This window comes from Amphiura filiformis, chromosome 3, assembly GCF_039555335.1.
Source record: "Amphiura filiformis chromosome 3, Afil_fr2py, whole genome shotgun sequence".
In the NCBI taxonomy this organism is placed as follows: domain Eukaryota; kingdom Metazoa; phylum Echinodermata; class Ophiuroidea; order Amphilepidida; family Amphiuridae; genus Amphiura; species Amphiura filiformis.
Genome location: NC_092630.1, coordinates 40,340,965 through 40,365,461, shown reverse-complemented (window position 1 = coordinate 40,365,461; position 24,497 = coordinate 40,340,965). Strand labels below are relative to the sequence as shown.

Here is a 24,497-nt window from a genome sequence, read left to right as displayed (position 1 = left end):
ATACAGATTTTCAAGATTTTTCATTGAAATCAAGAAGTATCAGGGCATGTACTATGTGTTAAGAGATTCTCTGTGCTATCCATATGATATCGTATCGAGCAATAGACTAATGAAGCTAGTCTTGGGATATTATGCCTTAAAGTTATTTGGTTTTTTTATAAATAATACAAGACCTCCTAAAGGATGAATGAAATAGTGAATTGAATTCTGGCAAGGGCTTCAAGAGAAATTTGTCAGTGGGAAATTGGAAATGGTGGGTAATAAATATTAACTGTAATGATGACTTTTTGTGTTCTCTTATTGTTCCCTCAGGTAACCATATTCTGTCCGCAGAAGACCTTGCCTTATTTCACTGGCACGTCCTAGGGCCTGATCATCCACTCAATGGTTTGAGGGTATGTATTATATATATCTAGGGCTGTCACATTACAGGTTGACAGGCCTGCTTCACTGTGAAGTAGGACTATCTAGCAAGTAGGTGTCACTGCAACCTAGAGACCAGTGACAGCAAATCCAAGACTGGGTTGTGTCATTGGGCAATTCCAGTTGAAATCCACTCACCCCTTATGGAAGACATGGCCTGTATCTCCCACATAGGGAGTGCGAATTTCAAATGGGGTTACCTGAATGGGTAGCTCCATTTGAAATCTACACCCCCTGTGTGGAAGAGTATGGTCATTTCTTTCACATGAGTGTGTATGCAGGGCATTAGCCAGAATTTGAAAGTAGGCGCCCACTGGAAGAGCGCGCCAACGACTGAAACCGGCTATTCACCAAACCAGAAGTAAACAAGTAAAACAATATGGCACCCCAGAGATGCCAACCCTCCCTATTTTAGAGGGAGGCTCCCTATTTTTGTCCATTTTGACACCAAAATTTGACAACCTCCCTATTTCTGGCAAGTTTTGTGCCTTTGAAGTTGCATATAATTTTGGAAACCTCCCTACTTTCGGTTTGCCGAATCCTCCCTATTTTCTGGATGTTAATGTTGGGTTTGTTGGCATCTCTGGCACCCATTGATGGTCGAACTTGCGAAAAACGCATCATAAAGTAACTTTTTATGACATTTATAGGCTCCTAACAGTGGTTTGTAACCTCTTTATAGATATTTGGAGGCTTCTAACAGTGGTTTGTAACATTCAACGTCATTGTATATATCGCAAAAGGCTTTTTTTTTACGGCCGTACGGGTCTCTAGCTAAAGCTTTGGGTGTATGCGATTTCAACTGAAATAGCCCATTTTGAATGCTATTAATTGTGATTGAAAGTAAGTAACATTTTAAGTTTATGGATAACTAACATTTAAGTTTGCCATTTGACCAACATAAACATTTTAAGTTTATGGATAACTAACATTTAAGTTTGCCATTTGACCAATACAACTAAGGTACACAGGGATGCCAGTTTTCAGGTAATTACCTGATTTACAACTTTTGTTACTCCAAAACTTTTTATTTATTTTCAGCAAATTTGCACACTTTTCAGGGTTTTCTTGCAAAGTCACTTCAGGTTGGCATCCCTGGGCACAAAATTGAAACAACCCTAAGTGCAACAAATTTGAATGTGCTCATTGTGTTTTAATATCAAGGTGCTTTGTACAATATTATCCAAGATAGACAACTGCATGTCCATGGTTTGACTAACAACACCCAAATGATTAACTGGCTGACCAACACCCTCAAACCAGCCATGGATTTATGAATGTATGTTAAATTGACCCTCAACCATTTTGTGCCTATTTTTGCACTTTTTCAAATTAGCGCATTGGTGACAAGTAAGATATGTATATTATAGGGGCAAGAACTACGACTACTACGCTGAAAATTTTATTTCAGCACAGACAACAGTTGTGGAGTTATAACTTTACAAATGAGGAAAACCAATATTTGATCATTAAATCAATAACTACTTGCCTTGAGTTGCTGAATTTCTGCAGTAGTTGCAGTCCTAGGCCCCTATATACATATCTTACTTAAGTAGTACAATTTTGAGAAAAGGCAAAAATAACACAAAAATGCCAGTGTAGTTTCTTAAATTGAACTCAATTACAGTGAAATTTGCATTTCAAATTTTCCATGTTTTAATTAAACTTTTCAAAGTGGGATAGAAAAATTGAGCCCTAGCTTCAACTGTGGACCCTAGAAGCTTGCTCTAGGCCCTAGAACCTAACATATTATAAGTAGTACAACTAAGGTACACAGGGATGCCAGTTTTCAGGTAATTACCTGATTTACAACTTTTTGTTACTCCAAATTTCTGCACTTTTTATTTATTTTCAGCAAATTTGCGCACTTTTTCAGGGTTTTCTTGCAAAGTCACTTCAGGTCACTGGCATCCCTGGGCACAAATTTTGCATTGGAAACAACCCTGTCGGTGCAACAAATCATATGAATGTGCTCATTGTGTTTTAATATCAAGGTGCTTTGTACAATATTATCCAAGTTTACATAGACAACTGTATGTCCATGGTCCCCGTTTGACTAACAACACCCAAATGATTAACTGGCTCTTTCATGTGCTCAGGGAGCTCATTAATGGTCCCGATTAGTATGAGAAAGTGCACCATAAAAACTTGACGACAATATCCATTTTCTAATGACCCGTGTTAGCGACACATCATGAATACCGACGTCAGGAGTGATGAGCTTGAATCGTATGTTTGAAAGAATAGCAAGTATGTTTGGGCCTGGAGGCCAGCTGAGGTGGACAGGCAAGATATGGGTCATTTGGGGAATCAGGTAAAAGCCAGCTAAGCTACTGTCTTGTTTAGTTTGTGAACCTTGGAGAGAGAATAAAAATGGAAAACCAATAGAATGATGTGATGACAACGATCTGCTGGCAGTATTTTGTGGTCATACATGTACCACACACAGTTGGATGGACTAAATTGACTGGCATAGCAAATTGGCAAGAAAAGTGTGAATATATAAACCAAATTGCCGAGACAGGGTTGATTAACTTTGTGTTTCCTGGAGTCGGTCAGTCGTTTGATGATATTGTGCTGCAATGCAGTGCTTCAGATTTTTAAAGTTTCTTAGGTTGGGAAGATGCACAGTATGTAATATGTGATATTTGTATGATTCTGTTGATTAAGTCAAAGATTAATGACCAATTAAGTGCTGATTAGTACTGAAACAATGAGGAGTGGTGGTAATTGTTAATTAGATAGTTGTAAATACCCAAAAAGCAAAGATACCAAAATTTCCATAATTTGGGAGAGCAAAGTTTCGTCCAAATACCAAGTTTGTCTTGGATTCCAAACTTTTCCCAAATCTGTTTTTCTCTTTAAATTATTTAGGCCTACATGCTATTGGTCCTCAATTTCATTTTTGTTGGCAAAGTTCTAGAAGTATGTGTGTATGGCAAATATGTGCAATCATTTTAATAAAACAACTGACAAGTGTTTGTACAAACGTGATCTAGCATATATATTATCAATATGACGAAAACTTATATTTAAACTCTTTTGGAGACAGTGAATCGAGTGTTTCACAGTTCAGTGATCATGATCACAATTCTACGAGACCGTCTCAATATTATTCTTTTTTAGAAGAAACATGACAGAAAAAGGCATAATATCGTACGTGTGAAAAAATCAAGATGGAGTCGCGACTTTACCATCGTGTTTCTCGCCACCTACTGCTTTTGCACTCGTACAAAAACCCAGGGCTTGAACAGCACTGAAAACGGATAGTAAACATTATGATCCATGAGTATGTTATAACAAGATGAGAAAATTCTAATGGAGTGTGGAATACATCTCTAAACACTTGTATGCATACCTGCCTTCCCATGCAAAGAGCTAGCAATTGCTAGTCCTAGCAACTACTCTAGAGGGGGACGCCTCACTTGTCATGATTCATCAACCTTAGGTGCCCTTTTGGGGGGTTGAATAGAATAGGAGCACAACTAGTCTTCTGAATTATGCAATGTAGCCAGGTGCAGTTGGGGAGTTGTACCCCATATGGACCATGTGCACATTTCCGCCGTCAGACGACTTCTAGCAAATGCGTGTATGTATGTTTATGGTGAGTGCACTGTTTGACACAATGATATTAAGAGTACCTGTACAGTATGGCGTAGTAGTAAGTTACCGAGCAGGTGTGAGACATATGTATTGTGTGTGTGTGCCGATAGGGTCGTATTAAGAACCCCTGGGAAGTTTGACATATTGGAGTGCGTCCTGGTACAACTACCCCAAACTTTTCACATACTAGGATTTCCGTACTCCACGTTGTCAAAATTGGCCCGTAGAGAGGAACATGGTAGGCCACTTTACCGCGTTTAGCCATTAGAGAAAAGATGGCGCAAGTGTTCATTGACATTCTGAAAATGAATTGATGACATGTATGCATAATGTTGAGTTTAAAGATGTAACTAGATGAGCTAAGAGAATGGTTTCACAACATGAGTATTCTTCGTACTATAAATAATTAAAAGCGTTAAAAATGGGTACCATGTCACTCCTCCTCAAGCACCCCAAATAAATAATCTAAATCGGCCTCTGGCTGTGGCAATACCAACCTCATGCACATTAATCCATGTTCCGATACATGGTTTGGGCAATACGATTCTCGAGCAAACTAGGTTTTCTTTTTTCCTTTACAACGTATGGTAAGGTAGGAATTCATGTCTCAACGTGCTGTCTGCTAATGTTATCCCCAGAAATCGCTTCACAATTTCCACCCAAAAAACTATGTACGGGTTTGTCCCCATATGTAGGGCCAACATTGGTACGAAAACGAGTACAAGCATGCAGAGTCAAAAACTTATTTGGGGTCTCTCAGAGTTACACATTTTTTGAGGGACATCAGGTGAATTTTTTTTACCCCCTGTGTATGGTTTGAGGCATATTGCTAGGTTTTATTTGCATTGCACTAGTTTCAAACGGCATCTGCCATTTTTTGGTCATGAAAATTGGGTCATAGTGTGAGATATGTTGTTATTATAATTCACCATCAATTTCTTGGCAGTGTCAGTCAAAACTGGCAACATTTTAATCAGAAATGCGGGGAAATTTGTGCAATAGTTATACGTAAAATGCATGTCAAAAATAGGAATTGTGAGAAAGCCCGACATACTACGCCATAACTTGACGTAGCAGTTATTCAGTATGGCAACGTTATATGATTTTTCTTTTCCTTTTTTTTTCATGTCTACTGTATTAGATGAGGGCTCAGCATCTAGTTCTACCCCCACTCGATGCCATCGTCGGCGTAGTTACTGCCACGCGGCGCAACATCCGAGATTATAGGGACCTTCATGCCATCGGGTTAGACATCTTTAAACAGTCGCAGTCACAGACAGAGGATAAGATCAACGCTTTAAGACCAGTGTTGAGTATTACTGGTATGGAACGAGGGAGGCGTGGACAAGACCCAGAGGGAAAGGTAACAGTACCCCAAATCACTCATACTTTTCTTTTAGTTGCCTGCAATGCACTGCATATTACATACACTAAAAACTGCACAACTTGGGCTGGGACCTCAACCCACGTCCCATCCCAGCTGTTGGTACCACACTTTTTTGCACGATATTTGCTTACATTGGAAAGGTTGAATGGGTTCTATTTTTTCATCTGGAAATAAAAAGCTGTCCATTTACTGTAGGATTTAGGTCGTTTTTTAAGGGGCGTACAATTTCCACTGAAGATCTGTGGTGTAACTTGTTCTCTCCTATTTCAAAATTTGAAGTTAAATGTTGTACTGGTTTGTCCTACCTCATTGATTTAAGTCGAAGAAAAAAAGAGAGGAAAAGCTTAAGCTACCTGTACCCATCTTAGACAAGGAGATAAGAAAAGGGCAAGTTGTACCGGAGTAATGGTTACAGGACGAACTGTCCATTTTTTTTACTTGGTATATGGGCCAGACTCTCCCAAAGTAACATGTGGGAGGTTCACTACTAGTCCCGCACAACGAATCCAATTAACTTCCTAGCACTATATGCCGGTACCCATTTATTACTGTTGGAGAGAGACAACAAGATGTAATGGCATTGTCTAAGTGCATAACACCATAGCACCACCTGGGGTTTGAACCAGCAACCCTTTGATCATGAGTCGGTGCCTGTACCGTTATCACCAGGAAATATTATCTGCATTTATACAGGCTGTATGAACAGGATAGGTACAGTACCCATCAGGTTTTATTTTATTTGAAAAAGTCTGCTGCTTCCAAATGCAAAATTGGATACTCTTGAAATGACTAGAGACTTATAAGTTTCATATCGTTTTATAACATTGATCTACATATTAGGTGGGTATGATGTTGCAGTCTGACCATAATTGCTAGAAACTGATGGGTACCAATCATTATAATGCAGCCTGTATATTGTGCTTTAATTTAAAAATACTATAATTAAAGCATAATATTGATTTTTTGAATGAATATTTTCCTATAAATCGAAAATGTTTTACTTCCTGAAAACATTCCCAAATAGACTTTATTAGCAATTACTTTTGGCTACAAAATATGCGCCCAAGCCTGAGAAAACATCCAATAGGGTGGTGTTTATTTTCATTGATATATCCCCCTTGCCACCTTGCACACTTACTCAGTGCCAGTCATGTTGGGGAACATTAGATACAAAAACCATAGTGCGTTATTTGAAACCTGAGGGGACACATTGGTTTACAATCTAACATGATTTTCCTATTCAAACCACGGAACCATTTATTCCAACCTTGCCTAAAGGGAATGTGATATTGATATTGAGGTCACAGGATAATGTCTTGGGTATTGCTGTGTACATACGTGTGCAAAGGAGCGATTGATGTGCATTTTTGTGGATGCGTACAGATGCACACAGACACACTCACCCCCTCCCCCTCCCCCACATTTTCACCCCTGCACATCCACAAATTTGCTTGCACATACACACCCCCACATAAGCTCATACATACATACATTAATTTATTATCAAATTGATATTGCATAATCATAAGAGCTGGCAACAATATCCTATAGTTTATTTGACGCCCGCACAGAGAGGTGAAATCAGAAGTGTTCACTTAATTATGAGTATGAATAGCCACACACATCCCTTTCCTCTCCCGTCCCCCTACACGCTATCTGCAGAAGCGCACAGCCGTGGTGTGTTTTTGTAATGTAAAGTCATTGATTGCTCAATGCAGTTGAACCAATTGGAGCCCAAAGGAGTGGAATCATTGAATAGGGTGAAGTAGGCATACAAACCTACTCATTGTGGTCGTTAGTGTAGAAGTTTAAAAAATGATTAAATCACACATTTTCATTTCTTGATTATTTACCATCTCAAGTCCACGGCTTTGACAAGTAGTCTTTCCAGTCTAGCCATGTTAAAGAGTGAAGGCAAAACTGATGAAATTGATTGGACACTCTAGGGCTCTCGATTACTTCATAATTAGCCAGATTATGGTCCGTTAAATCTGTCCTTATTTAGATGAGAATTTGATAAAGCTACTATGGTTCCAGTTTCTTATTGACTTCAAGCTCCCAGTAAAAGGTTAAAATAGTAAGTGATCTTGTCAAAATAGAAGTCAGTGGTCAGGTATCATTTTGTGGTTTGTTGGACCTGTTAAGTTGGATTAATATTGACGGTACATAGAACCCACCCTATCACCACATATTCAGCTAGCCAGACAGGTGAGACAGCCAGCCAGGCAGGCAAGCTGACTTAATGAAAAGTATGCCCTGCTTCCTAACTAACAAACCACTCAATCTGACCATGCAATGCAACCCAAGGCAATTGATTCAATGTTGGTTTGTTGCTGAGCCCCTTAAAAAAGAAAGTTCCATGTTGACTTTGAAATTGTCGCTATGTTGCCCCCCAGGGGAACAGTCCTTTTGATAGTATCGCCGTATTATAGCTAGAGGGTATCGGCATAGATTAATCCCAAGAGTCGCTAGCCAGCTTATAGATCGACAATAGATGTTGCGCACAGATTGGCTTGTTAATGACCTCTTCTTAAATAATGCCTGGCTTTTGTCATGTTATGATTTGGTAATGGAAGGAATGAATGAGTGATTGTAAAGCCCGTTGGTTTCATTGTTCTAGTTTACAGGTGCGCTGGGGGTAAATGTAATGACATTTACATGGCAATGACTGTCAGGGGGAAATTAGGTATTCAGGGCAAACGGTGACGGGCAAAAAAATTGCGAGTGAGATGCGATCACCACATCTGCTCGTCCACTTGTGCAGTTGCTGCTAGTGTTGGGTACACTGCCATCAAATTTGTTAACCAACTCTGTCATTTGACAAGAGAACATGGGTTGTTCTTTTTATTATAGCTTTAGGAAATTCAAAAGCTCATTAGCATTTAATTGACTAAAATTAGCCTTTTGAATTGTGCATCTTGAAACTTCAAGATTGTCTTCTAGACAAGGATTAACCAGCTGATCATTTTCAAAATAGGAGACAAAATAGGGACAAACAAGTGTACATCTGTGGTCATACCAAATTATTTTCCTCAGGGGGTAATGTTGTTCCAATTCAAACTTGGATCAGGAAGAAGCTATCTCATTTCAAATAATATCCTTTGATACCGTGGTAAGCGATTGAGTTGGAAATATTGCTGGGTATACGAACAGGCATGATTATCAAGCATGCTTGTGTCTTGGAGGGCTCATGAATTGCAAATTTCCCGGTCAAATTGCGACCAGAAAATCACTGAGACTGGGATTGACACTGATGAGAATCTGTCAACACCATCATCTTTTAGAAATGGAAATGAGTGATTTTATCTATTCAGTATTTTTGTGATGGTACCACATATGAATTATCCTGCCTCATTATCATGGTTGATAAACCTTTTAAGGGTAGACCATTAATGGTACCCATTAAGATTGGTGATAATTTGTCCATTGCTACATTTGCATGTGCACTGAAGGGATAATGATAAATGAGAGGGGAGGAGGAGGTATGAATCAAGATATTGAAGTATTGGATTGTTGGGTATTCTAGTATTTCTGAAGTAATTTTTGATATTTACAGAAGTTACTTGGGGACTCATTTTGGAATGACTGGATAGTGTTTACAATATTGTTTCTTATTTAATTCAAAATATACTAACAAAAGAAGTCAATTTTGGATCATTTAACCACATACTACATTCACTGCATACCATACAACCACAAACTACTTATATCATATTCTTTCCCAACCCCTTAAGGGTTTCATTCAGGTCTATGCCCTCTGAGACGGGGAACATTAACAGTTTAAAATAACACTTTACCAAACATTGCTGTAAAAATAACAAAACGTGTGCAAAATGGCAAAAGACCATGGTCATAACAGAGACGGAGTAGCATCAATCTTACCGGAACGTCTTTGATGTATAGTTATTGCGCAGCATATCATAATAAGAGCCAAGAAGTCCGACATATCCATACACTCACTAACTCAAGGTTGAACTTCCACTTGCCACTACCTCTCAGGAAATCCCATGAAACAAAGAGGATGCTGTGTGCATCCTAATGGTTCATCTTTCAACCATTTTGCTTTTCCTGTTGCTTATCCAAAGTCGAGGCATCCTGTTCACTTTTGATAGTGTCCTCAAGTGGATGGAGTGTAATGGCCCTGAAACAAAATTTGTAACTCTACAAGCCGAGATCGAGTCTCGCGATTCTGTTTGGATATATCAAGTTGCAAGCAAACCCCAATGTTTGTCTGTTTAATCTTATTAATAGTTTCATCTTCTCTCTCCCATAAGATGTTTTTTATGTCACAGTTGAACATCTTTACCTTTGTTCTCTTGTGTACTTTGTACCACATACAGTAGAATGCTTAATATTCCGAGCACCTTTGCTTATATGATTGTATAAACACTCAATGAAAGGTTCTGGATATTTTCATAACTTTTATCCATCATGGAATAGGATGTCATCATAAAAACAAAATTTGTGTTATTTGATACATAAACTAAAGTATTCAGAAGTTACAATGTTAGTGAATTTGTTCTCTGTTTGCCTGTCATTGGTTTGAAATAGCAATTTAATATGAATTGTTTCTGGTTTCTCCCCAACAGGTTCCAAGTTTAACTTCCATACTGCTGGATCAAACCATGTAGGAGAGACACAGGTAGGTTATCAGCAGGGACAGGCGACTTCGCGGAAAAAAATAGCAAATTGCGCGGAGATTGCACAGAACTTTTTTTCAGTGCAAATCCTGTATCCCTGCCCATAGGAAAAACAATAGCCAATTGCACGGAAAAAAAGTTTCGCGCAATTTACTTGTCCCTGGTTGTCAGGTTTGTGATGGGGGATCTTATTCAAATCATTGATTCGTCAACTTTATCTATTGTGGTTGGTCACTGTATCAAGCAAATAAGGTACCAATAAATAGTTTCACTCTTACCAAATTGGTATTCATTGCTTTGATGTCAGATTAGATGACAAGTGGTAAACCCAATTGCTGTCTTTTTGTCAAATAACCCAAAGGTAGCTGTTGGTTAGCAATAGATACAAGAAAGGATATTGTTACTGAGTAGGTATTCAACTTCCAAGACCTACTAGTACAGTGACTACTTGTACAATCAATGACTATAACAAGCCAAAGATTCCTACATTACATGAATTGTGTTACTAGACCACCTCCCATAATTAGCACATTTTGCACCTGTTCAAGTCAAACTACTGGTAATCAAGCTAGATGAAGCTGTTTGCCAACAGGTGAAAGTGTGATGTGTTCAAAGTCAGCTTAATACAAAGTAATCAAATATCACCGGATTCGGTAAACATACAAATCTGCACTTATTTTATTGGAAACTCATTGCTGATACTCGAATTAGATACTTGCGTTAATACTGTTTGTCGTTTTGTGTTGCTAGTAGTGTAACTTGAATTGTGGGTCGTATAGGTGTGGATATTACTAGTTGATTTGTGCCCTGTGCAGGTTTCAATAAGTCCTGTGAATCGTTGCCGATGCTTAACTTCATTCCCTTAAGATAGGGTTGTGAGATAATATCAGGCTAATTGGGTCAATTTGTGTCACTAGCTAATAATCCCGCAAGAAACAAACCATTACAATACTGCAAGGGACTGCACGATAGCGAGATTTGTCATTTGAGATGCAACAATGGCTTCCCAAGTTGAGCTTTTCTACGCGAATTCTATACCCCCACAGAAAGTGCAAGCCATAAAAAAAAAAATGCACCATTGTGTTGGAATAAAACACCATCCTGATAGCGCATCTTCAATTCCAGCAGGCACACTAGCCGTTATTCCCTTGCTGGAGGCATTTGAAAGGCATCATTTTCATACCAAATTCCTGTTGGAAACATTTTTTAATCAATTCTGGCTGAGAAAAGGTGAAATGTGTGACTTACCCAGCTGAAGGGTATGCCGGGCATCCATTTCTGCCGATTTCACATGGGAACAGTGTTTAGTTCCAGTTTTGGTCACACAGGGGATGGGTTTTGTGTGTGGAATAGCCCAATTTGATATTGGGTGGAGCAAAAAGAGCCTTATAGGTACAGAAGTAGGTCATATGGCAGTGATCGGCAAGTTGATCTTGCAAATTTGGAGCTGCACAGTGGGGAAATCAAACGGCTTACTGATCAAATAAACATATTTATTCAGCATTGTTGTAAGGGTATCAGAAGCTTGCCACCAAATAGTTACTGCTATGAAATTAGTTCAAGTCGAAATTCAGCATTTCTTTACCATAATTGACGAGAGCTTAACAGTTGTATGTATCATTAGGAGTTTTAAAGGGTTTTAATCTTTGTATGAGTCAGCCGTTACCCCAAGTAGCCAGAGAGGGAAAAAAAGTGCTGTTGAACATAAGTACAGGAGGTGTGGGAGCATAAGATGTGCCCTAAATTCTGAACCAATTTTTTGAAATCATGAGTGTTCATTTGTATGTATGTCTTATGAATCAGGGAAGGTATGTGTCTGTACATGTTTCACTCCTCTTTCTCTTAATGAATATGTGGATGGGTGGGTGCTTAGGGTGTAGGGTGATCGGTTTGGGTGCGTAGGGTGATCGTTTATTGTGTAAGAATATTTACGTGTTTGGTGAGAGTGGTATACATTTTTGTGCATGGGATGTGTGTTTGTAAGGATTTATGGGCAAATGTGATGTGCAGATGTGTTCAATGTTGAATGACATTGGTAATAGTGTGGGTGGGTATAATTGGTAGACCCGAGTGGGGTGGGGGTCTATATTGTAGCAAACCCATTCATATGTAATTTTGATTTTCTAAAATGCAAACTAGTCTACCCCACACACAAACCAATCAAGTAGCATGAATGAATATGCCACCATTGATTGATGATACCTCTCTTCTTAAAAATGATTTTGATAGATCGGGCCAATCGGCAAAAAAATAAACCAAACTATTGCTCCGAAATTTGTTATCCAATTGTACCACTGTTTCATCACGCTTTAATTATTGTGAGCAGAAAATTACATAGTTGACGAGTTATTTTTATTTTCATGTTAAAGCCAAAATAAGATGAACATTTAACGCAGAAACCGGCATTACAAAGGAACTGCGCCTAATATATGCCTATTTGCCTGATCGTTTACAGAAAAAAATAGCATATAATTTGCAGCAAAATGCAAATTTCTGGAGGTGTGTAATTTATGTAGAGTTTACATATATTTTTTTTTATTCTGACATGATTACAATATGCCTTGCACCAAATCCCTCTCCATCTTTACCTTCCTGTGGTGAATTACGACCCGGTATAATGTGTGTACATACGTACTACCTACGCTGGTTTTTCCATGCGCATGTCTCAACATGATTTCAGGTTTTCTTTCCTCTTGTTGAAAAAACTCTTTGCACTCCTGTTCTGATGAAGAGTATTTCATTAAAACGGCAGCAAGCAGCAATGAGAAGAATGGAAGCTCTGCTTTATTATTGCTCAGGGTTTAACAATATGCTTCAATCATCATGTGTGCAAATGGTAGAAAAAAGGAATAAAACAGAACAAGAAATTTCAGAAAAAATCGCTCCGTTCTTTTTCGTTTCAAGATGGCGACTTTGCCTACATGCATCTAACTTGTGGCGAAGCGGAAAAAAAATATGATTTGAGTGTGTGTCTGATTGCAAATACTAAGAGAAATATTCTCAATCAATATTGGAATACAGCAATATATTTGTTTGGTTTCTGTAAGTTTCAGGTTGTCCATTTGTATACTTACATACTTGTACCATAGCCAGAATTCCTATGTCTACATTTTATCTGAAAACCTTTTGCATAGTGATGAAGAAATTTTTTCTTGTCTGCTTGTTTGTCTTTTTTAATTTGATTTTAATATTTCTCAGTAGATGTATACATGTAATACAAGAAAGTGGTCGGAATCTACATTGTATTTTCAAAACGAGTGTTAAAGAGAACTTGACAGAAGAGTTGTTTTTCTACAGTTCTTCACATATGCTAGAGGGTTACAACTGCCTAATAAAATGAACAGAATTATGCCTTTAACCCTACAAGGAAAGGAACATATTACCCACTCACCGAATAAAAGCGATTGTTCCTTATTATTTTGTTTGGACATCTCCCAAATGGCACTTGGGAAAAAGAAATGGGTACTATGTAATAGTGGATTGAAGAGATTTATCTAGTCAGCATAATGGAACAATGTGAAAAGGAAAAATTCTTCTTGATCTTGTTAGAAAACATTTTTTATCTTATTAATCCCAAAACATGGGAGATAAAAGTTCAACACCTAACCCACATTTGTCAATGTGAAATAATTGGACAAGCCGTGCAACTATTTTTAGCTATGGGGTACATTTTGGATGAAGTGCTTCAATATTGAGTTGTGAATATAGCATACACATCTGGAATAGTATTGGTCTTCTGAATTTTGAAATGGTCTTTAAACATTTTTCTTGAACAGGGACATTCATGAGTATTTTTATATAATATTTAATTTCATTGTGGTTCTTGAGCTAAAATAGATAATCATGGATGTTTAAGGTACACTATTTGAGTTATTGAAACAGGAAAAATGAGGGTGCAACTTCTTTGCATGTATGTGAAACAATATACAAAACTTGAGGTATTGACCCAGCTGCATCACCCTTGGGGTCTTAGAGGATGACTCCCCAAGTTTAAACTCAATTATCATGTTTTTAAAGGTTATGATGACAAGTCACAATATTTAATATCACCCAAAGATCTGGCAATTTCATTGCTTCTGGTCCTAATACAGTCCTTGCATTTCATGTGGTAGTACTTGGTATGTAGACCTACATATGTGACATAGTTTTTAGAGAAATGAGTCATTTTTTTCAAGCAAAACCAATTTAGTGTATTCATTACTTAGCTCATATAAAACGAGCTGTGATATTCTAAAAAAACCCATTCATCCTGTTTAAATTAGATTTGTGCTGCTTGAGATATAATTACTGTCATTTCTTATAAAAAAATATGATAAATTTAAAATTTTGATTTAGTGTAAAAAGTAAATTTAAGCTACAAACCATTTTGCTAATCATACCACATTATACACAATTCCACCCTAAAACATCTCATTTGGTACTGTAAAACCGCTCAATTTCGCTTCGGATTTAATTTTGCTAGAAGCCTTAATTCACGAACTTAAATACCTGCGAATTTGGCAGATTTACATTGAATTGTAAAGATGAATTCCTGGATTAGTGAAATTAAATACCCACAAAAATGGTGGCCATTGGGAATTGGCAAAATTAAGTGCTAGCGAAATTAAGTAGCTTTACAATATTTTGTCCAAAAACACAATATTTTTGTCCAAAAACACAATATTTTTGTCCAAAAACACAATATTTTTGTCCAAAAACACAATATTTTTTCCCAAAACATGGTTTGTCCCCATTCGTAATCAATCACCCACTTTGTAGCTAGCTTTGGTAGAATCGATCAGGACCATGAGTACTTACAAAGAACATTGATTTATTATCCAACATTAAAGTCTTGTCTTCCAGAGTGTGCAAGATACATTGATTTCAAGTGGTATTGATTAGTTGTCTGGTGCCGAAGTTCAAGTTATATTCAAGTTAGCTCACCTGTACAAATGCAATTATTTGACTCACTATGTTGTGTTTAACTCTGAATCGCTGTATTTTTGAGTTCAGTGTGGTGGCAATAAGTTGCAGATCAGACAAGATTTACTGTTTGGGCTTTGCATGTAAAGTGGGAAATTGGGTGAACAGGGAGAGGCAAAAGATTCAATTTACTCGACACTTGCAAACAAATTTAGCAAGAGAATGGATTTTTGACAGTTGTGTCATACAACATGCATTGTTTTTAGATTATTCCAAAAAAGGTCCTGTTTTACAAGAATATTGTCTGTGATTCCCGCTAAATTTGAGCCCTAGTGATGTATGATGTTACAGCACTAAATATTCTTATGACTTGACTGTCAGTGTCACTCACATCATAAAGTGTGATTGTCACATTGTCATTATTGTGATGATGCTTGCAAATTATGCTGTCAGGTCATGATTTTTTCTTCATTTTTTCCCCCAATGAAAAGTACAATGTGTGAAAAATGTAGGATCTGCGACTTGACTGTCACCTGGTGCAATATTTGTGGTTCTAGGTGTGATGTAGAGGCTCAAGGGTGTCTCTTGATGATTTGTCCTGACCAGGTATTTGAGAATGGTAGTTGTCGTTGGGTGGACTAACCCTCCTATGTGTCATTGGCCCCTGAAAATATTGAAAGCAAAACCTATGTAACCTCTTGGCAGTTTTTTTTTTAATGTTCAAGGGCCAAAAGTACCACATTTAAGTACGTAAGAGGTTTTTCCTGCCCAACATCGTTAAGTGTTCCTCAAGGTGTTTGCAAGGTTGGGTAAGTTGGGCTGGAAAAAATGTGTATTTCCCAGCATGACCAGCTAAAATTTATTCCCAAGATATTTCCCATAATTTTATATGAATTTCTTACATGGGGAATAACATTTTGTTCCAAATTCCAAAATTTCCCTCCAAAACCTTAAAATTTCCTGGGAATAAGTTCTATAGATTATTTCCAGGCCTGGGGGTAAGGGTAAAATAGATGTCAGGGTCAGGGGCAAAACTCCAATTTTGGTTTTACTTTTAATGGTGAATTTCTTCATTATTTGGTTATTTTATCAATTTAATCCATTAAATCTGGGAATTGCTTTTCATTGGTAATTTGTATAATTGATTTTTTTACAGATTCTCAAATGCCCCTAAAAATTTCACACTCAAACAATACACACCTCTGTTACGTTCCAATTCCTTCCTAGTTTGTGGATTTGGTCGTTGTGTAGGGTACTTACAAAGTGAACACCAAAGAGCTCCGGATTGCAGCGAGGATATAGCTTGGCTCAAAAACTCTGAACAGCTACCACGACTGGGAGACCATACATGTAGAGAAATGTGCCCGTTGTGAGCTGTAGCTATTTTTATGATCCAAATGCAAATTGTTTTGGGCTTCGGGAGGGTATTATTTTTGTTCCACTTCAAATATTGACTTTATGCCCAGAGAAACATAAAATTATAAACTTGAAATACTTCTGATCTCTCAGCAGTACTGGTTTCTCGTCGTCTATGTTTTCTAGTTTGAAAGCAGGTCCAAGCATGTTTCAATTGGGTAGATCAGTATGTACGTATGTACTGATACCAAGGTAGATCCAGGATATATATAATTTGATTATATCTGGTGTCTCATTACAAAATTAATAATGAACATTTCAAAACGATACATAGTAGTGCAAAACTTTGCTGGATAAACACTCGGAGAGAAGCATCTCTAATTTTTAATATTATGTCACTAAAAATGGAATAGAATCATATTATCTCTACGATTAGTTTCAGGCACATTGGGGCTATCGTTGTATCATTTTTACAATTAGGTAATATATTGGAATTATCATATCCCTTCGTATGAGAAAAGTGGTAGGTTTTATTTCGCGACACAAATATGTAGGTACTGTAGCTGAATGTCATCTGAAATTCCAAGGAATATATGCAGACTCAAAATGCGGTTTGGCCTGCTGACATGGGGAAAAATGGTTTTGCTGTAAGCTGGTGGAATAAATGCAAGGAAAACCCCGTCATTTTAGTGCAATCACAATAACGCATCTGCAGATTTTTGTACCCATCTATACCGCCTGTAACAGTTTTTTCGTGTCTAGTGTCAGTCATGTATTTTAAATGGTTTCCTCCGTTTTCTTGTGTTATGAGATGAAGAAAGTGCTATGAACTGAAATAGCCTCATTTCCAATTGCATAGTTCAATTAGCTTCATTCAACAATTAAGAGCTCAAACAGTGACCTCGTGTTGTTTGAGTACCCACTGTTAGTGCACGATGGGCTATTCCAGTTGAAATCCATACACCCCCTATATAAGACATGACCTTAATCTCCCACACAGGGAGTGTGAATTTCAATGGAGTTACCTGAATGGGTGACTCAATTTGAAATCTACACCCTCTGTGTGGGAGATTAAGGTCATGTCTTCCATATGGGGTGTATATATTTCAACTGGAATAGCCTAAGGGTTAAAGAACTAAACTGGGCACAAAAAGTATTGCTATATTAAAAATAAGTTGCAAATTCATCAAGAAATTAACAAGTCTCATTACCCCAGTAAAAATTAACACACATGTTATGTTTCGTTTAGTTGGTGTGAACAAAAATGTGGTGGATTGTGGTAACCACAACCAAAAGTAGTACTAGTTTCATATGGGGCATTGTTATACACAATTTTCCTTCTCACATCAAAACTGCTGTAGCAATAGCAATACAAATTTTGGAAAAAAAATAGTTCTAATGATAGGCGGAAGGCCCCGATGTAAGATGTAAGAAAACAGAACATGTAAAGAACGGACCACAACCCTTTAATACTCAATAAATAAAAAATTTATGAGCACTTTGGATAGATATAATTTGTTTTGTGCATTATGAAGCCTCACTTGTCACAATGCAACTTAATTCCTTGTATCCATTTACATGTAATTGACAAAAGGTACTTTCAAAAATGACAGCATTTCCCATTACTTTTTCCATCAAACATACCAACACATTGCTAAGCCTCTGAAGCCATCATGCTGCAGTGTGATCTTTCAAATGGGACGTAGTGAATAGGCCAATTTGTCATTTTTTGTTGAAATCTTACTTTTTCATGCAAATTCCTATATATCTGGTGAAATCAAGTTGGAATTGGAGTGAGGTATCAATAGGCACATTTCCCTATCCATGGGACCTATTGATTTTCTCTCATATTGCTAATTCCATCAAGAAATTGCCTCTTATGTGCAGCTATGCTTTTTGAGCATAGTATATGCTGTGATAGACTGGTATGTTAAAAATAATAAAGCGAACATGATAGAACACCATCCAATGGTGTATCAGTTGGTGACAAGTACCGTAAAACCTCGTTTACAAGCATAGCGTTTTTGAAGAAAGCTAAATTAATACGAAACCAGCGTAAATATGCCAATACAATATATTGGTCTTGCTCGTTTTGTATATGCTTTTACCATTACCATTGTTACAATTGTTTTGTTAATTTCCACAGTGCAAGGAGTGTGGAATTTTGATGACATAGCAGTTCTCATTATATTTGTATTGTTTTATGGGGAAAATCACTTAAAAAGATAATGTGTAACATTTCTTTTTTACAGGATACTGGTACTCCACAAATAGTTGTTGAAACAGCTGAGCAGCAGCAAACCCAGGCCCAGAAACTAGAGGAGGACCTGGCAAAACACATGTCAGATCTTGCTCTAGAAAGAGTGAAGGAGGAAGGCTATGCAACTGTGAAACAGGAACAGGGAGAGAGGTAAGGCTAGCTGGCTAGTTACTTCAAGGTTCTTAATTGTTGATGGCCAGGGGTAGCATTAAGGCTCGAAAGTCGGGTTGTTTGCCAGTATTTTTTACTCCAGAGCTTCAGAAAATCCAAATACATGGGGTGAAAATTAAATCTCGGGGGTGAAAAATATTTTGCAGTGTAGTCAGGGGTACGAGTAAGGTCCAAAAGTAGAGGGTTAGAGTTCACCCCGAGCTTGCACATATTCCCAATATAGAGGGTGAAAAATTAATATTTTTTAAATTTAGGGGGTCATTCACCCCCGATCGGGGGTTAACGCTACCCCTGTTGATGGCATCAATGGCAATTCATTTCCCCTGCCATTTTTTTGCACATATGATGGAGGGATGGTGTACAACTATCCTGGTGTGTATATAAAAGTGGCAACTTAGTTTTGCACAAAATTGAGAGAATTAAAATTTTAGAAAAATGATGTAGAAGTGTTCGTGTTAGAACTGACATGGGAAAATCACACAATCATACCTGTCAAGTTTTCAGTTCCAATGACATGTATTATAGAGGTCCTGCATGTGAAGCTGTTACCCACATTCATAGCAGAATGCTTAATTCTGTTCAAAAGCTCTTAAGGGAAGGGGTATGAACGTTTGGACAGTATTTATTGTGGGACATTAGAGCACATCAAACATATCGAATTGCATTCTGAATACGAAGAATGTCCTTCTGATATCAAATAATTTTGATTTTTTAAATTCGCAATGTAATACACATTTTATGGCAAATCATTAAAAATTGATATTTTTGATATTTAACAGTACTTGAAGTAAACTTAATAAATCTGATGATTTATACTTAAAGTGTATATAGGGTGGATGAAAAGTCGACGATCAATTGAAAATTTTGACCTTTCAGTATTGAAGATATGGATTTTTTCCCAAAACACCAAAAAAAAAAAAAGGTCTTTTTGGGGAAAAAATTCATATCTTCAATATAAAAGGTCAAAATTTTCAATTGATCGTCGGCTTTTCCTCCTAGCTACATACACTTTAAGAATATATCATTAGATTTATAAAATTTATTTCGAGGACTGTTATATATCAAAATTTGACAAATATCAAATTTTAATAATTTGTCATAAAATTTGTATTATATCGTGAATTTCAAAAAATGAATATTATTTGATATCAGAAAGACATGCTTTCGTATTCAGAATGCAATTCGATACGTCTGAGGTGCTCTCATGTCCCACAAAAAATACTGTTGAAACGCCATAAACGCACATTCTAGATCCCTTAAAACAACTTAATCACAAGTTTATTCCACTGAAAATAATGTGCACCATAGATTAATCCCAACAGTTATTGAATAAACTGCATTATGGTATGATGGTATGGAACACTAGTTCAAATCCTTTGTCAATCGATCAAAGCATGCAGAACCTCTGTTTACAGCCCTTATTAGACAAGAAGTACCAATTGGATTATAATGAGGTCAATTGCAATTTACTCGCAGCATCATTGCAATATTTAATTGCAAATTACCAAAATCAAATTTTATCAAATGTTTTTGTGTTTTTAAAGAAATGTGCATTATTTGCCATGGGGTCTCTAATACTAGCAACACTTGTATTCTTGTGTTACAGCTCAGAAGTAGCTACCGGATCATCAACTCAGGTATGTTTATATGCCGGTATTGTTAAATTGATATGAAATTGTAAGCTTAGAAAGCTATTGTATGTCAAAGATCTGAATTTGAGTCCACAATGAATTATTTGTTCTTGAACAAGTTTTGAGTTTTAGAAGTTTGCAATAAATGAATGTTTACTAAGTCTTGCTTTGGATCATAATATACTTTTTTCACCTTATACCAGCGGGTAAATAATTTTTTTTAAATCAAGTTGTTTTGATGTCATTTTTTGTGTCTTTTTATATGGAGTTTTAGATAAATAATGTCATAGTAATGTTACTATAGCACTATTTATGCTGTTATAATGTAAAAATATTGTAATGTCAAAAAAAAATTGCACAACCAGAGTACGATGTCAGATTTCTGCCCATTGCATAATTGCATCTGTAGAGTCTAGTAGACTACACACCTTAGCAAAGCAGAATTTTGAAACTCATACCAAACTTATATTAAACCAGTGTTTTTCTTCAGCTGAAGAAAGAAAGAAAAAACAAATTTAGATAAAGTAATCATGAATTTCATTGTCGTGTTGTGTTTTTCTCAGGGTCCCCAGACCGGCGAGCTAACCCCACCTAGACCTCCCAACAACCAAACTGATGTATCCTCCCCAAGCTCCCAGACCTCTAGCAAGTCCTCCATACCATCCTTGATGGAACAGCCCGTGCCTCCTTGCCTTCTGGTTTCAGCGCCCCCAAGGCCGTTTGTAAAACCTGAGGTGCTAAGGATCTCCAAGCATCGCCATGAGACGGGGGTTATGATGTCACAGGTCCATCAGGCTTTGGCCGAGGTAAGATTTGAACTCGTCAAGAGTTTATTGATCAGGTTGATGTAGGAAAATAAGGGCTAGTAGTGGGGTAATAACCAGATTGAGATTAGGATATCATATTCCACGCATTTAGTCTGTGTAAACAGCACTTAAAACTTAATGTTTAAATGGAATAGGTTTCCAAATATATTAATAGTGATGAGAAAACTGAGATAGTTCAAATGTGCATATGAATGAATCTGAGCATTGTGAATTGTTTTTGTTCGAATAACCTAATTTCACCACATGGCAAGCGCCATATGTTGCCTTTTGTGAAGCTAAATATGATGTTTGATTTCAAAACCCTGTACATATTGCCATACAAATGCACATGTATGTAAAGACATTCAAAATACTGTATCTTAAGTTAAAGTCGGTCATAATTCAAAGTCACAGCGTTAATGGTAAATTTATTTCGGTAGTTAAAAATTTTATTTGTTCAGGTACATCAAAAGGGCGTATTTAGACAGTTGTCTCTTTAAAAATTTGGTAGGGGCACTTATTAGGTGATGGGCGCTAATTAGGATTTTATGGTTCTTGGATTCATTCCATTTCAATTTTCCTACACCCATTCAAAATTTTTGTCTCTTATTGTCTGTGTTCGACATACAGGGCGAGTTGAAATTTGGAGTTACATTAGAAGACGAGATGAGCGGTGAATTTCCGCCATCAGTCCTGCTATTCCGTCCTATCCGTCAGAAGGTGTACAGTATTCTATTCAGCACCCAGCACAGGGAACATGTCAGGAAAGAGGGTGCAGAAAATGGTAGGTAACTTACGACACCTGCTACTAAGTGGAAAGATTTATGCTCTTGTCAATTTTCACTACAATCCATTTAACTCGTGTACATTGTTGGTTCATTAGGTTTGGTAAAGGTAAGTAGGCAGAGGTCATACTGGAGCAATACTCAAAGGCCAAAGTTTTTGCCTTTGCATTTAAGCCAGACTCTCCTGAATTAACTTATTATGGGAGGTTTGCCATTCCTCTCTCGCACAACAAGTCTGTTTTACCTTCCCAGTACTATATATTATGCTGGTACTCACTTCGGTAACAAAAGGTCAAGTGCGCACCACATTCGCTCTGCTGGGGATTGAACCCACAACCTTCCGATCATGAGTTGGAAGGCGTACCACTGTACCACCGTGCCCCCTTATCATTAAGTAATTCATTATGTGTTTATGTAGTAGTGAAGCATTATTTCATCAATACTCAATTTGTAAGTATGACCAGAGATTGGGAAATGATGGCGGTACACTGAGGGAGTTTTGGAAAAGTAGACTTTGTAAGTGCACTAACAAGCCTGTCTCATTTGAGGAAGGTGTGAGTTTAGTGCTTATGTCTTGAGGAACCCTCAGTAGAGAATTGAAAAACAGTATATAGAATCAGTTGGAAGTGTATGAATCCACTGTGTTAAGTAAGTGTGAACATGTCCTAGTATTCTTTAATCACTGTTAAACAAAACTGGTCCATGTATGAAAGCAAACTGCTGCTGAAATTAAGTACGTGCAGCACAAAATCAACAAACTCTGTGCTTGCAAAATAAATTCATGTGCTATTCATTAACGCATGAGAAATCTTTGTTTGTGTTCACATGGTGATGAAAGGAAAACATGGTAGTAAAAACCAGCAGAAAGTGAGAACAAGTTTTAAAACCAACCTACATGTGACTTGGTATTGCTAATACACAATACCGAAACAATAAAGTCAGTGTGTGACCCCGTTCCTGGCAGCAGATCTGGCTTTAGAGATAAACACCTATGAAAATAACTTGCTATAAAAGATTGTTAACAAAATCTGAAAATAAGCTTTGATAGTTTTAAGGTCGTGAAAAAAAAATTGTCTCGTATATTAGGATGACCTATCTGGGTCCGCCATCCCAATTTTTGAATTTCTTTGAAAGATACAGGTGTTTGAGAAAGGCAGAATTATTTAATCAGCAAGTGCCTGCCACATGGAGACTTTGTGTAATCCCCATTTAGTCCTGTACATTTAGAAAAATTAACCATTTTTATTCAGAATTACATTAATACTACTAATTTCCAAAGAATCCTTGACAAATGAAATATTTTCAAAGGTATATATGATACCAAATACATTTTGTGTCATTTTCAAGCATTCCATACAGCTTTATCAAAAAGTAAAAATTGAAAACGATTTGGATTTTGTGGCAACAGGTCACATATCTGTATTGTCAAAATGGTCCAATATAGTTGACAGATTTGTGAAGCACTAGACTTTTGGTGTATGTGGGAGGGGATTGGTTTGTGAAAGATGCATGAAATGAACCCTTGGCATTTAATGTATCATGATATATACAGAGCTGTTAACTAATACTATTTTGAAGTATTTTGTAATGATTTTACTCAAATATACTGGGAAAAAACAAGAATTATAAAAATGAGCTGAAAAAAATTATACAAATACTGATTTTGTATGGAAAATGCAGATTTTAAGTCTCGATTATACTGAAAGGTGTTTTAGAATATTGGCAGCTCTGGATACATCAGAACCTCCTTTTCACACAACATGCAAACAACAGTTGCATTAATTTAATAGTGACAATAAGACTATGTACATGCATGTCTATAGGGCTAATGCATGTGACCTAAATTGATGTCATTTCCTAAGTGCAATTTAGTTGGCTCGAATTAAATCAAATTTGCCTTATACATGCAAGTGTCGTGTATCGGGATGATAATCTAAACCACTGAAAAATAAGTTACACTTTCGTCTTGAGTTGAATAATGTACTTTATTTTGGTATATTGAAATGGTGTGTTTATTCAGACTGGCAAATATGGGTGGAATATTCATGGCGTATCAAACTACATTTACCTGTTTGCAATTGATCATCTTGCTGATAATTATGTTACTGCGAGAATCAATTTACAATCATAGGCGTGTACCTGCTTCAATTATATTAAGTGTAACACAATGTGTTTATGATACCTTGCATTGGAATCGTTTGAGTGTATCAATTGTAGATGTATCGGAAAGACAAGCTAAGTGGTATATGCTTTGAGGAAAAATATCTCACCACTTTGGTTAATTTTGAACTTAAAACCATTATTCTTGTGGTATCTGGGATTCAGGGTGGTTGATTTTGGTGCTTTTATGAGATTTTGGAAGTGGCAAAGCACACAATTTGCCGTAGGGATACACATACATTAAAAATGTGGTATTTTCTAGAAAAAAGCAGAGACTCTTACCATTTATTTCCATAAAATGATGGAAATCAGGTCGGGTCGGGATTTTTGTTTTCAGAGCATGCAGGTTTCATTTTGTAAAAATAATCATTTT

General features: G+C 37.0%; 1 protein-coding gene across 1 annotated transcript in view; it reads left to right on the top strand.

Annotated features, from left to right (window-relative positions):
• LOC140148504 (constitutive coactivator of PPAR-gamma-like protein 1 homolog) overlaps positions 1–24,497 on the top strand; it is a 78,876-nt gene that overhangs the window by 44,193 nt on the left and 10,186 nt on the right. Inside the window, 8 exon segments of the mRNA XM_072170489.1 lie at positions 313–395; positions 5,168–5,312; positions 5,315–5,389; positions 10,003–10,055; positions 18,564–18,721; positions 20,349–20,379; positions 20,937–21,179; positions 21,810–21,963. Of these exon segments, the coding sequence (XP_072026590.1) occupies positions 313–395; positions 5,168–5,312; positions 5,315–5,389; positions 10,003–10,055; positions 18,564–18,721; positions 20,349–20,379; positions 20,937–21,179; positions 21,810–21,963 (942 nt within the window).